Source organism: Ochotona princeps, chromosome 9 (genome assembly GCF_030435755.1).
Source record: "Ochotona princeps isolate mOchPri1 chromosome 9, mOchPri1.hap1, whole genome shotgun sequence".
In the NCBI taxonomy this organism is placed as follows: Eukaryota; Metazoa; Chordata; class Mammalia; order Lagomorpha; family Ochotonidae; genus Ochotona; species Ochotona princeps.
Window position 1 is genome coordinate 49,102,256 of NC_080840.1, and position 25,250 is coordinate 49,127,505.

A 25,250-nucleotide genomic window follows, 5' to 3' on the forward strand; every position below is an offset into this window, starting at 1 on the left:
CATGTTTTCAAACCTGCTGCTTAGCGCAGTTCTACCAAGGGCCAAGCCAAAATCCAAGAGATGAGCCATGGGAAACATGCCCTCTACAGAGCCTCTCTGGATCCATTTTACTGGCCAGGAGGGTGAGAGCTTCCTTGTGCTTCCTGGAGTGTTTGTCCTGGATCTTCACTCTTCCTAGATCCAGAGAGGCTCTTTCCTCTGGCATCTTTATTCTGGAAGCATCTCCCATTTCTAGAGAAAACTACGTGCATCCTTTGCTTCTGAACCTACTCTTCACATGATTGGTGACGATTTCCAAGGTCCGGGGGTTGGGGGTGGGGGGAGCGGGGACGGAGTCTCCTCCAGGTGCCCTGGCTTGTCCCCAGTGTCCCTTCCCCGCCACAGCGCCCTTTGTCCACCAACTCTTCCCAACTTTGAGATCTCCAAAACGTTCACTCTCCTGACACCCCACTGCCGCGGATGCAATGAGGCAAAGTGTTTGTTTAAGGGAGATCAGATCGGGTGGTGCTTGCCCAGTGAGGGGGTGAAGCGGACTCCTCCGCCCTGCTCTCTCTGCTTTCTGTGGTTGCCTGTACTCTACTCTGGATCTTTTCACCCCCCCCCCCCCCCCCCCCGCAACAACCATCACAACTCCTGTCCTCTCCACCTCTGGGACCTCGCAGCAAAACCTCCTCTCCTCCTCTTGTTTGCAAACGACCAGGACCAGCCTCCCTAGCCCCAACACAACCCTAGGGGGGAAAAAAAAGGAAAGAAAAAACAAAAATCCCATCTGGAGTGTCCCCAGTTTTAGGGATCCCAGGGGTCACCACGCCTGCCGGGCAGCCTGAATTTTCTCTCATTCATATTCATTTTCATTCTTTCTCTCTACCCCCCTTCCCCACTCTCCGCAGTCTCCTAACCAGACAGGCCGACTCCCCAGGGGCACTCCCTTTCATTCATCTCCTCCCACTGTACCCACCCGCGCGCCCGCGCACACACACACACACACACACACACACACACACCCGGACCAGACAGCCCACTCCACTTTCCAGACGCCCACCTCCTCCATACTCCCCTCCCCTAAACAGACATTCATTCACCCACTCACCATCTGCAGCCCCCTTGTGTTCCTCGTCCCTCTCCAAGAAGCAGACTTGCACTGTGCGTAGCTGGGACCCCGGCCTGACGCTCCGGTCGTGCGCGTGGCTCTGACCTCCGCCTGCCTGGCTGGGAAACTAACAAAGGCGCGCTGGAGCCCGAAATCCGGGACGGACTACTCGCTGGACCAGGGGGCCAGCGAGCCTGAGCTGGGCCAGGCGAGTGCCAGTGGGAACAGCTCAAGAGTCGGGAGAGACAGTGACTACAGAGGGACGCAGCTCAGTCTCTGGCCGCCCGCGCCGCTTGGAAGCTGCCAGCACCATGGGCTGCTGCACCGGACGCTGCTCCCTCATCTGTCTCTGCGCGCTGCAGCTGGTGAGTGTCCCAGACATCCTAGCCCCAACTGGCCTCTCCAGCTCCCTTCAGTGATCCACAGCACTTAGGAGAAGGGCGGCTGGGTGAGCCACAAGCTCCTGCCGACTCCAGCCTTCCTCAGCTCTCCATCCACGGGCGCTCACCGGGTTGTACCTGCCCCGCGGGAGGGCGCGGTCGCCCCACTGGTAGGGTCCCACGCTCTGGGGTTCACCGCTTCCCCGCCGGGCGTCACCACCCTGACCAAGGTGCTGCAGAGGCAGGGGAGAGTGAGCGATTTCCCTGTCCCTGGATAGGACACTTAGCTTTGGCACCCTCCGCTTTTGTGCAGCAAGAAGTTACCAGGGCTTGTGAGCTGTTGTACCGAAGGTTTCTAGTGTTGTTGCTTAATTCGGAGATGGTGAGAATGTCCCAGTTCTAAGGAGAGAAAAGCAACCTTCACTGTTTTTAAGAGTGACAGGGCTCTTACCTTCAGCTGCTTGGAAGGTGATTGTGGACAAGTCTGGGCACCTTTGGGGAGGAATCCGGCAGTGTGCTATAAGCAGAGTGATTTGGTCTCCTGGAGATTCAATTCTGCTCTAGATTTTAGCTGAAATATTGCGTGTTCAGGTGCGACAGACTGACAGCTGTCATTAGGGAGAGGACATAGTGAACAAGCTCTTTTTGGCGCTGTGCCTTGAGGAGGGAATGCGTAGAATGGGGAGTTAGAAACCGAAGTGGAGAGAAAGGGACCTTTCAGCGCTTGGGGGGTGGGGGTGGCAAATGGCTCTTATTAATCCCTTTGAAAATTGAATGGTCCTGTGGTCTGTTCCATAGTCACACGAGGTCAAGGCCACTGCCCTTTTGTGTCAGACTTTTGTGTGTGAGAAGTTAATAGACACTGCCCTGATTATGCATTAGACGGACTCTGTAAGGAATTTCTCAAGCCTTGTTCTAACTAAGCATTGCATTGGAATCACAAACACAGAAGTAGCTGGTTTTTACAAGGCTTCAGTGAAGTTTTCCGAAAAATGTCAACCTTTGCCTCACAAAACTCGGGAAGTGAAAGATTAAATAATGCATTGTAATGGCTAGTTTGTGTTCCCATAAAGGCTTTACAATGTTCTCACTTTTCTTTGCCTTGGTGCTCTGTGCTCCTCACTCTGGATAGCTTTTTGCTGTTTACATAATGCATGCATAATTTATGCATTCTTAGATTTGAAGTCCTTGAAGTCCTTGTTTCTGTAGGTTGAAGAGTCCTTTCTGTCCTGTGCAAAACTTAAATCAGACATATTTTACAGGGTTTTCTTAAACAAAAATTTAAAAATTCATTCAAACATGATTTCTCTCACATTGGAAAGCAGAGCAGAGGACAATTATGTTTTGGGATTTAGAAATAAACATGGCTTACAGGTTGACAACACTGACTATTTTGGCAACATTGATTATATTAGATGGTGGTGAGGCATGCTTGTGTGATCTATAATGGAATAGTTTTGTCTTTACATGGAAATAATGTGAGATTTCTATGTAGCAGATTTAGCAACGCAATTATGGTCTTCTTCACTGGCTTTCAAACATTTGTGGTGATGTAGTAAGTTTAATCTATCAGCCAGAATGCTTCCACTTTTCCGAGTCCACATAAATGCAACTTGTTCTTTGAAGTGTGTGTTAAAATGCCCTCTTCTCTGTGAAGTCTTCATGATGCTCCAGGAAAAATAACACACTTAGCTTTAATTTCGTAGAATGTTGCTTTTATTCTCTAGTGCTTTCCATCCTCTCAAATTATCTTACATTTTTTACAAAAAGCTCTCACTACTCCATCGTAAGCTACTTGAGAGTAGGCATCAAACAAACATTACAAACCCTACAGAGTTTTAGTGTTCACATTAGGCACTGCGACAAAGCTCAGATCTTTCTCTCAGTGTAGTTATAGTAATGGGGAGCCTAAAAGTTTTTTGTTTTTTTAAAGAGCAACTTTAAACACACAGATGGGTTTAATTTTTTTCAGACATTGTCCTCTCATATTAGGGGGAAATAGTAATTTTTGCCATAGTGAAAATTTAGTTAACTTTTTCTGCATGTCACACTCAATTCATCTTGCTAGCAACCAACCACGACTCTTAAAATGCCAAGATCTAATGGAAGAGGTCTGAATGGCGATGACAGAAGTGCGATGACATGTTTTTAGCTAAGTTTATGACGTATATAGGTGATCTGACCTAGATATTGGACCACAAATGTTGAAATGTGTCACTTTCTCTTTGTGTATATATCTATATCTTTGTGTTAATGTAATTTTGATTTTAACAGCTTTTTGTTTTCCTTTTCTTGAGCAGTGCAATACTTAATCATTGAGTTTTTATTTTCCTTGTGACTTCAAAATTCTGATCCAACCTTTGACACCTAGAAGAGGGTAGGGAAAGTCATAACGTGACTAATAACGAAACTTCTTTGTAATATAACTGATGCTGAAGTCATTCTGCATTAACCAGTGCTGAGAAGTCGACCCACACATCATGGGTAGCTAAATTCATCATGGTGCTTTCACAGACAGTGAGAAGACAGGAGGGGTTCATGTGAATGCGGGTGAGTTGGTTGGGCAAAAGCATATGGAGCTAAAGGGTTCTGTTTTTGAAACTGTATTCTCACATTTGAGGTCAAGCTGTCACATGAATGATCTCAAACTCAGAAGAAAGAAGAATCAGACCAAAAATTCTGAAATCATGACCACATCAGGAAACAATGTAGATAGAAGATGGTAATAAAAACAAAACAAAACAAAACAAAACAAAGTCTTTGGAACAGGGTGAAGAGAGTACAAGGAGTCAGAAAGGGCCCGAACGAATGTTTGCCTTAAAAAAATACAAGTGCTATTTCAAGATAAATGTCAAAAACAAAAGAATAACAACACAAACACACATGTGGAATCACTGCTACTAATACTTTTGAAGTCCACAATATGGTATTATCAACTATAGCCACTATGCTGTGCAGCAGACTGCACTCCGAAGTTATTGTATTTGTTGTCTCTAGTGGCATTTATATGAATATGTCCTTCTGACAGATTGCTTTCAATAATGGTTTATTTATTTCCGTTTTAATTGAAAGAGAAGGAGGGAAGCAGGGAAAGAGGATGAGAAATTGAGAGAGAGATCCATCTTACATTCCCTGGTTTGTTTTCTAAATGCCTGCAACAGTCAGGGATGGACTTTACCTGGGTTTCTCACAGGAGTGGCAGGGTGTCATTGCTGTCGCTCATAGTGTGCATTATCCTCGACCCAAATCAGGCACGCCTGCAGGAACACGGGAGTGCTGGTAAGTGCCAGGGCACCAAATGTTCGCCCAGTGCTTTCTTTGAAAACATCTTGATTCTCATGACTCAAGATTCCCTAGTATTAACCATTGAATTTGTATTGTCAGGTTTTTTTTTTAATCTTTTAAACATCAGTTACTTTTTTCACATTTCCTTCTATTGGCTAATTCTTCAGATTGAAATCTAACTTCTGAGTTCTCCCATCCTAAATCCCTCCATTAACTTTCTTGCCCTTCCCATACTTGTATTGAATTCATACTCTACTCTGTTGCCTGATCAATCCTCATTTAATATTTTAGCATGTCGCTCCATTTTTTTTTAAAGATTTATTCATTTTATTACAGCCAGATATACACAGAGGAGGAGAGACAGAGAGGAAGATCTTCCATCCGATGATTCACTCCCCAAGTGAGCCGCAACGGGCCGGTGCGCGCCAATCCGAAGCCGGGAACCAGGAACCTCTTCCGGGTCTCCCACGCGGGTGCAGTGTCCCAAAGCATTGGGCCGTCCTCAACTGCTCTCCCAGGCCACAAGCAGGGAGCTGGATGGGAAGTGGAGCTTCTGGGATTAGAACCGGCGCCCATATGGGATCCCGGGGCTTTCAAGGCGAGGACTTTAGCCGCTAGACCACGCCGCCGGGCCCGCATGTCGCTCCATTTTTAAAAACTCTCTATTGAAAGTAACAGTTGCCCTCTAGTCCCTACTAGAACCTGTCCCATAGCCTCATCTCAGTAACCAGTTACTCTGAGACAAATCTCAATATTCCATGAAGAAATCACAGTCAGAGTCACAAGGCTTTGTACACATATAAAGCAGCTTTCAAGGTGGCCAAGAAAATAGAAATTAGTGAAGGTTCCTGAAATGAAAATATGTACACCTGTATTATTTTATTCTTCACTATGTAATCAAGTGCTATTGAATTTTAGAATATTATCCCCCAATAGTAATGAAATTATTTTCATTTTGGTCACCTTCATCTGAACTTTTGCTTGGTGTATGTTTTTCTCCTAATATGATAATCCTTATGATGATAATATTTTAAAAACTAATTTATTTTCTGTCCTTAAAAAACTTCAGTAATATTTTCTATTGAAATGTGGGTACCTCTATATCATTTTTTAGGACTTGTTTTGCAAATTTATCTCTGCATATAACTGTGTTTTATGTACCCAGAGAAGATTTGAGCTGTTATTCAGATTATGAATAAGCTTTGTGTGATTTCTTTCTAGGAATTTAGGTGAATGAGCAGGAAAAATATGTTTACTTTGACTCTCCTAAAGCATTTGTTTGTTTCAGGTGATTTACTTTTTGCTTGAAGAAGCAAGGTTGCAAGTGCTTAAGAAAAGTCACTCATGGGCCTGGTGCAATAGCATAGCGGTTAAAAGCCTCTTCTTAAACACACCGGGATCTCATTTGGGTGCCAGTTCTAATCCCTGCAGCCCTTTGTCCCATCCAGCTCCCTGCTTGTGGTCTGAGGGAACAGTAGAGGACGGTCCAAAGCCTTGGGACCCGGCTGCTGATTGGGAGACCAGGAAGAAGCTCCTGGCTCCTGTCTTCAGATTGGCTCACCTCCAGCTGTTGCGGAAGATCTTCCTCTCTGTCTCTCTTCCTCTCTGTATATCTGCCTTTCGAATAAAAAAAAAATCTTAAAAAAAAGAAAGAAAAGTCACTCAAAGATCAGACTGAAACTGGAGTGGAAAACAGACAAATGTAGTCATCAATTCTGTAAATCCAAAGGTACAGGTTGGTGTCTAAATGAAACAAAACCAGTACTGGAAAGAAAAAAAAATGGAGCAAATGAAAGAGAGCAATATTCAAGAATTCAGAAAATAGAAAAATGGACGTATCTTACTGAGGTCCTTAAGGTTGTGCACTTTTGTTCTCTGCCGTGAAAGTCTGGACACCTGTAATGGGACTGGACCACTGGGGTCTTGGTTTTACATTTTGAGAGTTAACTGCTTGATGTCGTTGTGGAAATGAAACAAAAGGGGAGCATAATCATGATAGCTTCAAGAATATAGCTGATTGGGAGAGAGGTTGCTTCATTTACTGATCCTCCACCTGTAAGCACCAGGATTCATGCGGGCACTGGATCATGTCCCAGCTACCCCGCTTCCCATCTAGTTCCCTGCTGTGCTCTGGGACTACAGTGGGGGATGTCCAAAAGCTTTGGGACCCTACACACATGTGGGAAACCCGGAAAAGACTCCTGAATCCTGGCTGCGGGTCCACTCAGTTCCCACCAATACAGCCATTTGGGGAGAGATTGAGAGGATGGAAGATCTTTCTCTTTGTCTCTCATTCTCCCTGTAATTCTGCCTTTCCAATAAAAATACAGAAATCTTAAGAAAATACAATTGTTTAATGTGTAAATATTTTCAGTAGACAGTAATGAGAAGATTAAAAGGAAAGCTACAAATGTCAACTTACTTGTTTATGTTGATTTTTGTTAAACTTTATATGCTGTATTTTAAACTAAATTAACAATAATATTCAAAGAAGGCACATAATTTAAAATATAATTTTGAAGTCATTTGGAATGCGATTTTCAGGAAGACTATTTGGCAAATACTTGATAAAGTTAAAGTGCAAGTATGTTTCCTAGGTACATCAAAAATTTATGCTTTTAATAGCCATTAACACTAATTGGTGTTAATGTGTGTGATCTTCATGCATCTGAAATAGATTATTACACTGGACTAAAAGATAATACTCTATCGAGATTACTATTTGGAATGCTGGTAAAGTGGCAACACAAGCAAATGATGTAGAGTACAAATTTATATGTATAATTTGATGTATTTTCCATATGCACTATGGAAAATATGTAAAATGAGATGTAGATGCTGACATTCTTTCAGTGGAGTTATTTTATCTAATTCATTTAACGTATAGGATAATGCAAACTGGGATATGAGTGCTGTAAAAAGAAAAAAATGCCCACGAAAGCACTGATACAAGTTAGGCAAGAAGAAACACCTGTAGTAGTACATTACTGTTGTGTTTGACACTAAGATCAAAACTCCAGGTGTGTTGATACGAAGTAGAATCAATAGTCCCTAAGGAAAGGAATATGAAAATGAAAATAGGGTTTGGAGTGCTGACCAGTGTTCAGATGATAACATTAAACAGTTCTTTTTTCTCCCCAAGCTTTCCATTTCATTCGTTTCTGCAGAAATTCAAACTTTAGAATGGTGTGGCTCACTAACTGTGTGGCTAAACTTGAAATTGAATCAAATGGGGTTTTTCTTTTACTCCCTTTAGGTTTTTTTTTTGATAGATTTTTTTTTTATTAAGAGGTATTGAAATAGAATTGCAGTGACCAGATTCTTGTAAGAGATGAGCTCAGTGGGGATGATAAGTCATAAATATATTGCTGATCACTTCCCTCTGTTCCAGGAATAGGAGGCATAGTTACACTTTGATATTGATTAATATGTAGTATAAGAACTTTCATGTAGGAAACTATAGGCTATCAAGGTTGATTGGCTATCAATGAAAGCAAAGAAAAAAAGGGCAAGCTCAATGCTCAGATTATGTTTCCTGGGCTGGAAACGAAGTCTAATTGATCTTAATTTAGATAATTAGGAATATAAAATGCTCATCAATAAGGATTTATCATATTTCTATTTAACATATGCATTCTTGAAGAAAAAGCTTTTTCAGCTTAACATATCTGAAAAGTAACGTATTTCAGGTTTGTGAGGTGCTAAATAAGTCAGCTAGAAATATGTTGTTCCAGAGTATAACTGTGAGTGATCCTTCAATACTGAAATTCCTCCTTGATCCCCAAGTATCTGTAACAACAGATTTTTTTCTTGGATTTCATTTCTGTTTTCTATGCCTTAACCTTCTTCCTGGCTGGTAAATAGCAGATGCTAAAGTCAACATGTGCCAACTGGGAACTTTCCTGACAGGTTTTCAGGAATTTTGTGAACCAGTTATTAGAAATAGCTTCATTAAGCATTAATTATTTAAGCCCATGATTAATTTATATTATAAGCAAAGCTAAATATTCAAGAATCAACAGTTTCTAAGCATCTCACTGCATTGCACTATTTTTATACTGTAGGGATTGTTTTATATCCAAAATGTCCACATGGTGTAAATTCCATACAACAGTGTGCTAATCATTAAGCACCTCTACCCAACTTTACCTGTAGTGGTATCATACTGGTAGTCAAAAATCTATATGGGGGAAATATTTACATCATGAAAATATACAAATGCCACAATTCAAACCCTTTTCCAATCACCGAGAGTCAATTATAAAACATTTATTAGCGTACCACTGGGTGTGGACACAAGAGAAAATCAGTTGTTCCCTTTGTACACATAGGAACTGATTTAGAAGCTTAATTAATTGTACATGTAACTAATTAATATATTAATCAATGCATGTAGATAAGTGTATTTCAATTTTATTTGTTGCTCTTTGGTTCATCTATAAAATAGCCTAAGCAAAACAGAGAAGTGTTTCTTTTCAAAATTTGCAATTTAAGTCTTTTTGTGTAATTGTTTCCAGATCTTCCTGAGGTGCTCATGCATATGGCTGTTGATAACTGATTTGTGACTAAGTGACCCAGAATTGAAAATGGATCATTTATTTCACTTCCAGGTGCTGGACTAGTATCTAAATCTCTTCCCAAGAGGAAAATCACTTCACTTGAATCGTGTTGATTATTTCCCATAAACAAGGGAACTCCAGTACCCAAATCATCCACCTGCCAGATTTAGTGGTACTAATTATCTTCCTGCATAAGGAAATCAGGCATTCAATGGTAAAATTATTGTAAGATCTTTTATACCTACAACTGGTTCTTCCAGATTGGGATGAACTACAATTGTACATTGTTACCACATTGAAATACTAATTAATCTCACAGGAGGCGGTAAGAAAGTGATTATTTGAGAGCACCTTAAAAGGTATCCAGCTCATAAAGTTTATAGTCTAAATATTAAAAGCAATAGATTTTGTTATATGAAACAACATTTATGGCACCTCAAATCTCTCTATTTCATTTTGAAAATATCTTCATGAATCAGTTATTAACATGTTCCCATTGACAGAAGATCAAACAAAAATGTGGAAAATGTGGAAGTTTTTTGAGATCATCTACTATTTCTTAAAGCATCAGAAATAATGAAGAAATGTGGATAGGATAAATATGCAATTTATGACTAGATTAAAATATAGAGCTATTATTTGAAATTTAAACTAAACCTGTTATAAAAGAATAACTAAGCAAGCAATAATTTCTTCACATGAAATATGATTTTTTCAATTGTGAGCCAAGTGATTTGAGTAAGATGAACAGACACTTTAACTTTCAAAAACAGCTTTTTTGTTTGCTTGGTTTTTTTTTGTTTTGTTTTGTTTTGTTTTGTTTGGCTTGGCCATTTATGTTGGCAGATAGTGGGTTTTTTTTTTCTTTCTTCATGATTGATACCTATTTTTAGAACCCTTCAGAAAGCACCTCAATTCCCATCCTGGGAAAAAAGAGAGAAATGCAAGATTTCTTCAAATAAAATATTCTGCATGAATTTCTCCATGCTCTATTTTCTTTGGCAGATGAACAACTTTTGACAATGCTTTCCCACTGTCAATGTACAATCTGCCGATACCAGGAGGACCTATACTCCCAAGTCTGCTCTCTCCATAAGGATTTAAGCTGCTAATTCCTTTCACTCTGTGATGGTAACTCCTTCGTGGCCTTGGCATGTATAATTGCCAAAGATTTCACTGTTGCAACCACACCATTGACTGAGCCTCTTGAATACAAGTCCAATTAGAGGGAAGCATTAGATAAAGCCAGTGAACCATTAGGCAGCCTGCATTCCCTTAACAGTCTTTTTATCTCTAAGAGGGCTGTGGCTGAAAATACACAGATGGTATCCTCAGGGACATGTTCTTCACACATGTAGATTCTGTTGAAGCATCTCACAAGTAGGAGTCTTAATGTTTTGTAACATTTCACAGACCCTACATCATACAGAGGAACACTGGTCATCTATTATTAATGTGTTTGGCTAGACCAAAGAAAGTACCTTTATACATACCTTTTAACCCCTTCACTGCTAACTATATTCTTAATAGGGGACAGAAGCTGTTTTTGTGGGGGTGGTGCTTTGTGAGATATAAATAATATATTAGGATTCACTAGTTCAATTTTTCTTTTAGGACCTCAACAAAGCACAGAACAATGATTTTCTTAGTATAGTTGTCCTTCTTGATGACAAATTGGTTTTGAGTTTGCAATAATCTATGCTTATAATCCAAAATAATTTATTTTTGTTTCTTTATATTTAGGAAATAATATTATTATATTTTAAGCACCATATCAAGATGAATGATATAATTGATGTTTTCAAATACCCACTCTTTATATTTCTTGCGTTGTTAGCGTTCATGAACTTAATTTGAATCTGCATTATTGTTTTATTCTCATTCTATCCATGAAAGCTTTGAAATGCTCTCAAGACCTTTTATGAGTAGAAATGTACTTCTTTAGTCATGTGCATTTTTCATACTACAGCATCTATTGATATACAAGAATTTTGGTTCTAGCCCCTTTTCTTGTCCAGTATATAAAATCCTTGGATACTCAATCCCATTATGTAAAATAGTAACATATTTGCATATGAAAAGCATGCACAAATTATGCAATAGGCCCACATACTCTAAAGTTTTATTTATTTGTTTATGTGAGAGGCAGAGAGACATGAAAGGGAGCTGTCATCACTTTCACTCCCCAGCGACTATAACAACCAGGGCTTGTACAAACCGTAGCGAGCAACTAAAAGTCTCCCACATGGGATGCAAAAATCCAACTAGTTTAGCCATCACTACTATCTCCCAGGGTTTGCCTTGGTAGGGAGGTAGAGTCAGGAGCTGGAGCTAGAAGGGAGCAAGGACCAAAAATCCAGCTCAGGTACTTTGATGTAGGAGATGGGCATTTAACTACCTGACTGAATATCCACTCCATACTCTCATTTACTTTAAACAATCTCCAGAGTAAAATGGTATGCTGTATTGTTTAAGAAACAATGACAATAAGAATCTTTGTATATTCCGTACAGATGTGTTTTTTCAGGTATTGATAATCTGAAACCGGTTGGTGGGCTGACTGTTTATGGAGGGCACATGCCTTGTCGGTGTTCTCTTTTCATGACTCCACATGAATGGAAAACAACAGGAAAGAACAGTGTCACAGGCATCCAATGCTGATGCTTAACAGTTGTGGACCCACTATTTCTCCAAGATGCTTAAGTGAGTCCCGGAGGTTGACCTAGTGGGTGGGTAGTCACAGCTAGATGACAGGATTCGTGCTATAAAAGCAACATTTACTATGATGTAGCTTAACCTAAGGTGATATAAATGCCAGCAAAATGAAACTAATGAAATTAGAAATATGTCTGAGTTGAGCTAACTATGAGTAAGAAAATGATGCAATAAAACATGATAAATTTAATAGGCTGCATCTGCAAACCTGAGAAATAGCATTAAAAATTCCTGGAAGTTCCTAATATTTGAACTTATTATATTTCATTCTAATGTAGGGGACAAAACATTTGGCAGGATTACACAATTACAATGTAAACTCTAATGTGTGTAACAATAATTTTACAGAAAATCCTAGGTTTAGATAATCTGAGCAGGAACAAACTGCAGACAACAGTTGAATTAGCACTGTGATATTTTCTTCATCAAAAAGTACGGAGACAAAAATGCAGTCTTAATATTAGAATCTACTGTTCTCAACACTCATGTATTGAAGCATAAGAATGTGACAGGCTCATACCTCTTTCTAGAGAATTGCTGTGCAAATGTAATCAAACTTAAAGGAAAGTGAATCTGGAAGTACCTGTAGTTCAGAAAGAAAAATGAACCACTGCAGATTATTTAGCGTAGTTCTGTCTCAGAATGTTAACGGGATGGTATCCACCCTTGTCTCCTGCTTCTGTCCCTCTTCGTGTCCAGAATCACCGTCTCACCCGGTGTGTTCTGATCCACTCCAGTTAGGGTGAGAATAATATCATACTGTCTTCCATTTTTCACTTGTTTTCTGTTCATATGCTAAATGACATATTTGAGCATTTTTTTTCTAGGAAGCGAGAACACCGTTAAATTATTTCTTAGAGAAACTTGGACACCTTACCAGTGTGATCCCTGTGGCTCCTTAATCACCTATATGGTTTTCAAGTTTTCTTGTGTTTCCCAAGACATTAGAAAAAAACAACTGTTTTTTTTAGGATTTATTTATTTTTATTGGAAAATCGGATATAGATAGAGGAGGAGAGACAGAGAGGAAGATCTTGCATTCAATGGTTCACTCCCCGAGCAACCGCAACGGTTGGAACTGAGCCAATCTGAAGCCAGGAGCCTCCTCCAGGTCGCCCACACGGGTACAGAGTCCCAAAGCTTTGGGCCATCTTCGACTGCTTTCCCAGGTCACAAGCAGGGAGCTGGATGGGAAGTGGGGCCGCCGGCGCCCATATGGGATCCTGGCGCGTTCATGGCAAGGACCTTAACCGCTATGCTATTGCGCTGGGCACTCAAAAAAAAAAAAAAAAAAAACAGCTGTTAACTAGTGATTCTCTCCGCTGTGATTATACAGACCTCTAGATGTAACAAGATGCAATTGAAGAGATGTTAGCTACACTGACTACACTTTCTGCAGCAACCTATGACTGAGAAAGAAGCATATATAGAAATATACATGTCATTTTTCAATATACAGCATCACCACCTTATCCCTTGATCTGTCCAGTATTCATTTTAATGGTAAAAATTACATACTTTAGCAGTTATTGCTTCACTGGCCACAACCTCTGTATGCCACATCATGCATCTCTGCTCATCTGACATTTTGGGAATGTGACACTCTCATGCAGACTTTCAGAGACCACTAGAACAATGTTTCCTGAGATGGGCTTGTCCATTCATGTATCTAACAAAGGAGCCATATGCTGTTGTAGGCACTGCCATTTTCTTGACATTAAGAGAATAGTGGTATCAGAAACCTGAATCTTATCATGGCATGGCATAAATAAAAACAAATGTGTAAAATACACTGTTGCAGAAAGCGCGCTTGGTACCAATTTAGGGGTGTGTGTGTGTGTATGTGTGTGACTATTTTTTAAAAACAATCATAACAATCATTTATTTAAGAGGTAGTGTGGTGGTTACAGAAGCATGAATGAAGGAAGGGAGACAGAAAGAAAATAAGGAGAAAGAGAGTTCCATGTATTAGTTCATCCCTGAAATGCCTGACGCAGGGTTGAACTTGAGATCCAGGAACTCAATTCCGATATCTCTAACAGGGGGAAGGACTGAAGCCACCACTGTTCCCTCCCAGGGTGTGAACTGGCAGGAAACTGGAGCCAGGAGTGGATGCTGGAGTCCGAAATGATATCTTAACCAGAAGGCCAACATTCACTCCAGATCGAGCTAACACTCAATTCATTGTTAAAATCGTCCAAAAACTTAGGATCGAGAGCAAATACATTCTTCTTTCTTCAACTCCACTTGCTTTTCTCTCCATAGTGAAATCACCGCACGTTACTAATGCATGATTATTCTTTTTCTACTAAATGGAAAGCATGATCAAAGTCTGGAAATACTTTGGTTTGAATAAGATTTGTTATGAAAAGCATTGAAGGGAGACGACTTTAGAAAACATTTTTATGGAGATTTGAAGAATAGCATATAGTGGGGCGGTATTTGTCTAAAAATTGATACAGTATTAGGAGGCAGATAAATGAACTGTGTAAATTTCATTCAACATTTATGAACATACATAGGTGCATGCCATTTGCAAATCTAATCTTTCTTTGTCATTTACATATGTTTATCCTGGAGTATGAGATAAAATGATGTAAATAGTAAATATATTTTATTTATGTTTGAATTAATTTCTTTTGTTATTACTCACACTTAAATTTTTAATGCTGTTACTTAAACTTTGGAAAATCCTGAGAAGTAAAATTTGTTTGGTTGCTTTCTTTCCAACACATTTCTGTGCAGAGATGTGGCATTAACGTTGTAATCAGGTGACTTAAGATCTGAGACACAGAGAAATCAACAATTCAAAATTTTTGGCATTTTATAGTGCTTTCCCAGTTTAGTTTGGGATTTGGAGGGCCTGACAGGGGTGACAATAAACATATCCCTGGGGATGTGTATTTCTCAAGACAGTCCATATTCTGCAAAGATGATTTAAGAGTTGGACATTGGGGTATGGGTTAGAGTACCACATCGGACATTGGTTCTTAATGTCAAGGTTTGCACATGATTCCCGTGCAGATTCCTGATGATGTGCCCCTAGGAGTCATCACGTGATGGCTCACGTACGTGAGTCCTTGCCAACCATGCAGGGTACAGAGATGAAGTTTTACATTCCTCGTTTCAGTTTAGCCTAACTGAGGCTGTTTTGGGCATTAGGGTAGTGAGATACTGGATAGAACTCTACCCCTCTAAATCTCTCTCATTCTCTGTCTCTTGCTCTACCTTTATTTGAATACATAATTAAATGTATGTAATAACTGATATAATGATATTGAATGCTAACTTTATTGGATTAATGAATTTAAAAAATACACAACAAGAAGTATTTTCTTTAAGTAGATTTAAATGAAATACTTCTTTGCTTTCTATCCCTGCCACTTCCTCTCCTCTGTCCTTCCAGCCTTCTTCTAGCGAACAAATGGGTCCTGGAGTGTGTCTCTTGGGCATCTCAAAGGAAAACAGTGAGGGGAACAAGCAAGGGGTCCTGGAGTCTATAGAAACAGACGCAGAGCATTTAAAACAAAAGAATTAAGATTTTGTTTTTTTATAAAACATTGGAGTCCACCTGATACATAATTTAGCAAAGAAGTTTTCCTGCTAAGTAGAATCTTGAACCTGCTTGCTTGTTCAAATTGGTGTAACCTGTTAGAATTTTTAGTATTTAAGGGCCCAGTGCAATAGCCTAGTGGCTAATGTACTCACCTTGAACATGCGCCAGGTTTCCATATGGGTGCCAGTTCTAATCCCAGCAGCCCCGCTTCCCATCCAGCTCCCTGTCTGTGGCCTGGGAAAGCATTCGAGGATGGCCCAAAGCCTTGGGAACTTGTACTCACGTGGAAGATCCAGAAGAGGGTCCAGGCTCCTGGGTTCAGATTGGCACAGCTCTGGTCATTGAGGCTGCTTGGGGGGGCGGGGGGCGTGAATCAAAGGACAGAAAATCTTCCATCCTATCTCTCCTCCTTTCTGTATATCTGACTTTGCAATAAAAATGAATAAATCATTTTTATAAAAGGAATTCTTAGTATTTATAGAAATAAAATTTCTTCACATGCATTCTTTACAGGTAAGCGATGAAAAAGCTCTTCAGAAGCATATGCATACATAAAATAAAAAAGGTTATTCTAAATAGATAATATGGAAACTTCAGCATACATCCATTCATCTTACAGTATGTATCCTTTAGGCGCAATCTCATGAGTTGCAGCATGTATTTCATACAAGAGGGGAAATAAGCTCTATTCTTCATTCCAGTTATTGAACAATAACATGCTTACATTGGATTGATTATTTAAAAATACAATAACTCTTGGGCCTGGCGCGATAGCGTAATGGTTAAAGTCCTCGCCTTGAACACGCCAGGATCCCATATGGGCACCGGTTCGTGTCCCGGAAGCCCTGCTTTCCATCCTGCTCCCTGCCTGTGGCCTCGGAAAGCAGTTGAAGACGGCCCAACAACTTGGGACCCTGCACCCGTGTGGGAGACCTGGAAGAAGCTCCTGGCTCCTGGCTTCAGATTGGCGCAGTTCCAACCATTGCGACTGCTTGGGGAGTGAACCATCAGATGGAAGATCTTCCTCTCTGTCTCTCCTCCTCTCTCTATATCTGACTTTCCAATAAAAATAAATAAATCTTAAAAAATACAATAACTCTTGTTTCAGAGTTATGGTAATATATGTATATCTCCTTATTTCCACATTGAAATTTTTTGCCTCATGTAGATAGGATTAAAGACTGGAGAGGTACAACTAGTTATCTTCGATTTCCCACAAAGTTTTTTTCTTCTTACACAGAAAGTTTATCAGTAGTGAAATTTGGTGAACTTTCAGTGTTTATTGTAAGTTTCTAATGCTTTTTTGTCTTAATTATTCATTCTGTTATCTTGGCAGATAATTTATCATATTGATACTGCACTATGAATGTCTAGACTCAGTTTCTTTCTGAAGCCATGAATGTCATTTTTGTGTGATGCTAATTTGGTGGACCTAGCATACCAGATTACAGAAATATGACCCAAAGAAAGTGATGTGTGAGATTGTTTCTTTTAACTACAAAGTATGAAATATTTGAACTTTTGTAGATATGATTATTTGCATGTCTGGCATATGAATCTTTTCAGTTCACCAAAATATGATCCTTTCTGTTCTCTCTGAAATACATCAGCCTGCGCAGCATCTGTCACTGTCACTGCTGTTGTCCAGGTCAGATGTTCCTCTGTTGTAATGGAGTTTGTTGTAATGTGCAGAGGATGCATTTCCTGGGATTCTCCAATCCAGAAGAACATTGCACAATAAAAACAATGTGTGCAGTGCATAAGCATTGCTTGCAAGTTTGCTAATATTTTATGGCACACAATATATCAGCTACGGTGTGATTTACCTAGAATTTCATGGGCTTTACAAACCATTTTAATCCCAAAGAATGACAAACAATCACATTTCAAGCACTTCTTAGCAACTCAGCTATTTGGTAAACTGAAAATTGCCAAGTTTATGGAATTCTCTCCCGATCATATAGTTCCTCGTATTCCAATTCCCCAGAAAATTGCTTTTGCAAAGGGTTAGATGATATATATCTAGAGAACTTCATTTTTTTTTCAAGCTACTGCTGAGCTAGGCATACAGTCCTAATTATTTCTGCCCATGCCCCTTGCTGCAGGTATTATTCTCTTGTAGTTAATGCATAGTTCCCAGCAGATTTTATAGAGCTGTGACAATAGCCTTGGGAACATTTATCCTTGATGATCAAATATGTAAACTTTATTAACGTATTTCCAAAAATTCTATAAATTACCAAGTCATGTGGATTCTCCTTATGGTATATTTTTCCTATCACAACCACATATTGTCAATTATAGCCAATTATAAGTGACTTCAGGTCAGCTTTGACTTCTACGGGATTTTATATTGCTCATTAATATTGCTGACACTGCTTTTGGGTGGAACATCTCAATATATGTTTAACGAGTAATAGAATACTCTCACCAGATTCTCCATTTCATGAGAAGTCAAAGCAACAATATTAGGGCAAATTGAGTTCATATACCTTGGAAATTTACTATGTGCTTCGAATAGACTATAAGTAAGTATTTATGTTGGAATATGAACAATTTAAACAATATATTAATTTAATTTGGATCATGTTGAGGTGTTCCTGAGTTTCTCTACTATTTGTAATTTGAATTCCTCACCCTTTATATTGAGAACAAAATACAAATGTGAACATCACAACATAAATTTCACATAGATAGCTGGAGAAACTGCCATCTGCTAGTTTATTTTCCAACGGCCTGAGTTGTAAAGGGTCAGGATGAGCTTGAAGCAGGCAGCAGGGACTCAATTACTTGAGCCATTATCTGTTGCCTCCAAGAACTTGTATTGGTGAGAAGATGGATTCAAGATCAGAGCTGACTGTACATCGCGAGTGCTTTCACATGTGACACAGGCATCTTAACCCATGCCTCAATCACCAGACCAAGTCTGTAGCATAATGTTTTTATGACTATATTTTTCATCTAAATATGTCAACTTTAGCTCTACATTATTTCAGGATACCAGCATTCCACCGATGAGATAGCACAAGATAAAGATCTTTTCACATTTTTAAAAATGATTTTAGATATCTCTCATAAGCCTTTTTGTTTTGTTCCTTTTCTTTCTTTCTGTCTTTCTCTCTTTCTCTCTTTCTCTTCCTTTCTTTTTTTGTTTCTTTCTTTCTTTCACAGAAGATAAATTCCCAATTGAATGATAGAATCCTGAAATAATGTGTGCTTTAGTGCTATTCTCCATAGAACATTGAGAAAGTCCTCAAAGGAGCCAGAGTTTGCCTCTTTGCTATGGTTACAGGTAGGGTGACTGTACACAAGTGCTGTTCTGCTTTCATAGTTCAGCCAAGCAATAGTAACTTCCTAAAATGAACAATAGAAAAACATCTGCTCTCTAGCCAGACTAGGATGGAGGAGTAGAGTAATAGTATCTGGCACAGATATGATTTTCCATAAAGTTTTAATGTACATATAAATAAATGAGGGAGTACATGAAATAATTTCAGAGTGGGAGTAAACTCCAGGTTCAGGTCTTTCAATCTGGAAGCTCAATGGCAGATCACTTTCATTTGATTCTTAGTCCCGGGCATTGTTTTGCTTTTCAAGTCAAATAAAGCATTTGAACCTATTAACTATAGGTCATCTTAACTATAGGAATGTGACTCACAGTGGGACATGTGATTTACTCCTTGCATTTACGTTCTCCAAGGAAAAAGATGGTAATGATACTTGATGAACAGTGAATCCGGAACAATGGGAGATTTTTTTTTAAGATTTTTTTTTTTTTTTTTTGAAAATGCAGCTTCACAGAGAGAAGAAGAAATAGAGCTTTCATTTTCTGGTTCACTTTCCAAGTGGTTGCAATGGTCAGAGCTGACCTGATCCAAAATCAGGAGCTAGGAACTTTTTCTGGGTCTTGCACACAGGTGCAGGATCCAAGGCTTTGGGCTATCCTCTAATACTTTCAAATGCCACAAACGGAGCTGGATGGGAGGTGGAGCAGCAGGGACATGAACGGGCACCCATTTAGGATCCTGGTTCTTGCAAAGTGAGGTTTTAACCACTAGGTCAATGCACTGGGTCTGCAATGAGGAATTTTTACCTTTCACGATACATGCATACATAATATGAAGCAGTGAGACCCTATATAAGAATTAGACAAGAAGACTGGACACACAAAAGTCATCATTTGCCAAGTAATTGGCTAGCTTGCTGACATTAACCATTCAGAGAAAGGTTCCTTTAGGTTTAGTACAAACTTTGCTAACTTTCCCCAGGTGGGTTTTGGTTCTCTTTCAAGGAAACCAAGCTCTTCCAGCTTCCAGTAATGTTACTTATACAACTCACCTATAGAATTTTCCCACCTTGGCTCCCTCCTTAGAATGTTTCCTGGGTCATCTTTGTTCCCTTTAGGTGGGGCATTTGGAGCTCGATGTAATCTTCTTATTAGAGCCCACACACAGAGCCTTCATGTTCATAACCAAAATGAATGTTAAGCTGTTTTTCATTTATCTATATATTTATCTGTTTATGAGCAAAGAAAGAAGGCTAGAGAGAGAGACTGGTTGAGAGTACAGGAACAGGCTTCCTTCTGCCGGTTCATTCCTGAAATACAGCAGCTGTAACCGAGGTAATAATGAGGCAGAGCTACATATACGATCAAAATCTCTCTCGTGGATGACAACATCCAACCACTTATGCCATTTGCACTGCATCCTAGGATGGAATTTTGCAGGCTGTTAGAATCTGAAGCCAGAGTTCACCATTAATCTGAGGCACTTTGATACGGGGCATGAACGTATTATCTAGCCTGAACCGTTAGGCCAAACATCTGTTCCACTATTGTCATTTGCATCAATGCAGTCTAAGATTGCATTAGTCATTTAAATTTTATCAGCATATTCTCAACTACAACTCTTAACCTTCTTCTACACATTGCTGTCAACTAAGTTTACATAATTTCATACTAGAGATCTGCAAACTTTTTTGATAAAGAGCCAGCTAGTAAATGCTTTAAGCTTTACATGCCCTTTGATCTCTGTCACAAGTACTTAGCCCTGCTACTGTAACATGAAAATGCTCATAGACAGTAAATAAATGAATGGATGTAGTTATGTTTTACTTAAATATTGGCTATTGTACTGTAGTGTGCTAGTCCACATTCTAAATTTTAAGATTATTGGAATAAAACCTAAATGTAATATCTACATCTGCTAACATTATTCCGATTTCAGTCATTTCAACCAGCTGAGGATCTATTGAATTCTAATTATTCCTTTTTTATTTAGCAATAAAATTAGTTTTTTTATTTTTTCTAAAGAACATGAATGGAAAGAAGTCTGTAAAACACCTATATCATATAACTATTATTTTAGTTTATACCTACCAGTGTTCCAATTGATAAATGTTTTTGCTATTATAGTTAATGGTAAATTAATTTAACACTACACCGAGTGCCCAAAGTGCAGCAGTTAATCCTTTTTTATTGTATATTTTTATTGTACATTTTTCATAGATATTTTTTATTTTCCATGATAGTTTTGTAGATATAAGGATTCTTCCCTTCCTCTCCCCTTCCTTCCTCCCCATGTCTTCCTCCCACCATTTTCTCCATATTATCATGGTAGTGTAATCCTTTAGTAACAGTTACAAGGTCAACATCCTGCTATGTAAGTATATCTTGACATTATAGGTGTAGGCTAAGGTAGAAAATACAAGATCGTATTGTTAGATTTATTTAACTGTTTCTTTGAAAATTCTTTTAAAGTAAAGATGTATATTACAACATATCTTTACTTCTCAGTATCTAAGTTTCCATTGTATAGTTCCTCTAAGAGAATATATGTATATACTTATTAACTTATATATCTGTTTTTTTATTTGGTTGAAGGTGGTCTTATATCAAAGACGTATGATATATGTCCTCTTAGGACTGGCATCTTTCACTGAGTTTAATGGTCTCTAGTTGGGACCATTGTGTTGCAAATGGTAGAATTTCATTCTTTTTAATGACTGAGCCATATTCCATAGAATACGTGTACCACAACTTCTTTCTCTACTCCTCTTTCAATGGACATCTGGGTTGTCTCCATGTCTTAGCTTAGGGTTGCATGCCACTTTCTCATGCACAAACTTCACTTCATTTGGATATATTCCCAGAAGTCAGATATCATTTTCTGTATTTCAGCTACATGGAATGGATAGATTTAAGTGGCTGGACCACAGATGTGAATCAAAGGAGCCCTTTATCTGCTTGAAGAATTAAACAGAAAACCTAGTAAGACATAAACAGTATTTTTTGAGATAATTTGCAACACAGAGATTTGGTTCCCATCAATTGCCCTAAAAGCAAACTTCATCTGTATACAAAACAGATGAGACTTTTCACCATTGCATGTGTACCTGTGGTGGCTTGTATTGCTGGCTAAGTGTCAGCAAAGTTTTCTGTTTTCTATGCTTTAACATGCCTGTGAGTCTGCACTGGTAATAAAAACTCCTTGGAACTCAGCACTATGATCAAATTCAGTTGGGCCTAAGACTAGAATCTAATTGAGATATTGAGAAGGATCCCAGTTACTTTATGTATTTCTTGAATTCAGTTTCCATTTCAGGTGCTTGCCATATTGTGCTATGTTTCATCTTGATTTTTAAAAAAATGTACGGGAAAGAACTCATTTACTGCTAAATATTATTCTTTTTCCCAAGCTATAAATCTATTCTTTCCACATTTCTAGACTCACTCCGATGTTTTTAAAGATTTACTTATTTTTGTTTAAAGGCAAATTTATGTACAAAGAAAAGCAAAGATAGAAAGGATGTTCTGTCTGTTGGTTCCTTCCCCAAATGAACTGCATGGCCAGGTCTGAGCTGGTCTGCAGCTTTGAGCTGGGAGCTGCTTCTGGTGTCCTGTGTTGTTGGAGGGACCTGAGGACTTTAGCCATCCTATACTGCTTTCCCAGGCCACAGGCAGAACACTGGCACACAAGTGGAGCAACTGGACAGTGAACTGATGCCCATACCAGGATGCTGGCCCTTGTGGCTATGATTCGTGTGCTATGCCACTGTATCTTCTCCTTATTCAATTTTTTAAAAATCACATAATTTTTTAAACTAAGTAGATAAAGAACTACTACAGTAAATATAAATACATTGTAATTTGTAATATAGTTAAATACTAATTTATATATTTATTTGATTAGAAAGTCAGATATACAGAGAGGAGGAGAGACAGAGATCTTCTGTCTGATGATTCACTCTCCAAATGACCGCAACAGCTGGAGCTGCGCTAATCTGAAGCCAGGAGCCAGGAGCCTCCTTTGAGTCTCCCACACAGGTGCAGGGTCCTGAGGTCCTGGGCCATCCTTAACTGCTTTCCCAGGCCACAAGCAGGGAGCTGGATGGAAAGTGGAGCCTTTGGTATTAGAGCCAGTGCCCATATGGGATCCCGGCATGTGTAAGACGAGGACTTTAGGTGCTAGGCTACAACATCGGGCTCTAAATACTAGTGATTTTTAATGTACATGATTATAATATTACATTTAAAGGACTATTTAGCATAACTTAGTCACAATGTTTGTTATAATTTGTAATGTAATTCTACATAGTCCAAAATATTCCTACTAATAGTGCCATAATTTTAGTCCTTTAATTTCTCTGACAAGATAATACATTGTACAACATTCATTCTTCTGAATTTGAAGATTATCATTCATTTTCTTCTTTGTAATTCAAATAATTTTATATGTTAATGAAATAAAGCTTATTGAAACTATACCTTGCCGGTGTAGAAACTTAAGCTGTATTTCAGGGTGTGGGGTGAATTCTGAGAGAGAAGAATCAGCAAGTTGAAAACATTGAAAAAAAATCAGAGGTGAAAACAAAGTAGGTAACTTGTACAGGTCTGTAATGTCAGGTTCTTTTTCTGTAGTGTTTGAATAGATAATTGAGAAGTATGTTCTCTTTAGAGTGGAGAAAAGGCACTGCATTGTTAGGCAACATCTTTGGACTTCAACAAAGTTAAAACTAATACATTACTCTACCTCTTATGAACTCAGCTTATCCCCTAAGGATCAGTTGTAAAAATGAGATATAATGCACTATTATGTAATATGATTTATGTAGCTCATATCAATTTTGAATTAATATGCATACTCAGTTTTGCCTATTAAAATCATATTTTAAAAATTAATTAGAATATTTACCATTTTATTAGTTCATTTTTTATGTCATGATGCAAGTAGTCAATTTTCACTGGCATGGTGAGAATTTAAAAGGCCAGAAATTTGTTAGTACTATACTGAAATCCATAAATATGCTGATTTTAGTGTGTTTTCAGTAAGAATAGTTTTAATTTAATTACTCAATCATCACAATAAAACAATTATTTTGATTCTTGTTAGAATTCAACGAATAGTTCTGTAATTCATTTTCAATGGTAAATTAAATTCATATTTTAATTTTTTCTGAATTTTGCTTTTTCGATCACTCCATTTACTACAGAAGATTGTTTTATTTTTGGCTTCATAATTTTTGTTTTTTCCATGCATAATAAGAATTAATTGTCAATAGCAATTAAATTTTATAGATCGGTAGATTTGGTGGCTGGCACCGTGGTGCTGGAGGTTTACCTACCAGCTGTGGTGCTAACTAACATCCATATGGATGCTAATTAGGGATTGACTATCACACTTCTGATCCAGCTCCTTGCTAATGTGCCTGGAAAAATAGAGTTTGTAAAAGTACTTGATTTCCTGTCACCCACGTGGGAGTCCAGGATGGATTTACAGGCGCCTGTCTTTAGGCTGACTTAACTTTGGCCATTGTGGCCATTTCGGTAGTATGTACTTGATTATGTAGGTGTAGACAGATCTACTGATCAATATCTTTCAATTGCAATGATATGTGAGAAGCCTTTATAAGAAAATGTGCAAACTATTCTTGACAGTCAAGAATGCCTGTATTAAAATGCATAGAAGTTTATTATTTCAGATCAAGTATAATTCAGCTACATCTTTAAATTACCAAGTGGATTGAAAGACAAAGAATGCATATAATAATCTCTACACAGAATATAAAAGATAACTTTGAATCCAGCATGAAATATGAAACAGCAGAAACAACTAACAGATTGTTATAACAATCATCCTTGCAGAGGCTCAGATGAAGCTCCTGGCTCCTGATTGTGCCGTGACCCAGACCTGGATATTGCAGCCATTTGGGGAGTGAATCTTCAGGTGGACGATCTCCCGCAATCATGCTCTCTCTCTTTCTCTGCCACTGACTATACCTTTGAAAACAAATAAACAAACCTTTTCCTTAAAAAAAGTAAAGAGTAGGTACATCCCCGCCATCAACATGTAACAAAGGCTGGTCTTGCTAGTAAAGAAGATGGAACTGATGAAATAAATACTTCCAGATACGTTGAAAAATTAAATAAAAACTGTACAGTCTGTAAAGATTCCAGAATATTCAAAGCATTTGTAAAGGTTCTGGAATATTCAAAGCATTTTTTGGCAAAAAAGGAAACAGTTGAAAAAATTTTTAAAAGATTTCTTGTAAATCTACAGCAGTAATAATCATTTTTTTTTCCTCATAAGGGTAGAGACGTAGATTAAGACAGCATAGGGCCCGGTGGCGTGGCCTAGCGGCTAATGTCCTCGCCTTGAAAGCCCCGG

General features: G+C 38.7%; 1 protein-coding gene across 1 annotated transcript in view; it reads left to right on the forward strand.

Annotated features, from left to right (window-relative positions):
• The first annotated feature begins 1,356 nt into the window (after positions 1-1,356).
• LOC131481112 (sodium/potassium-transporting ATPase subunit beta-1-interacting protein 3-like) overlaps positions 1,357-25,250 on the forward strand; it is a 269,594-nt gene continuing 245,700 nt past the window's right edge. The window contains exon 1 of the mRNA XM_058668406.1: positions 1,357-1,455. Coding sequence (XP_058524389.1) covers positions 1,402-1,455 — 54 coding nt within the window. The 5' untranslated portion in view covers positions 1,357-1,401. The remainder of the gene's footprint in view (positions 1,456-25,250) is intronic.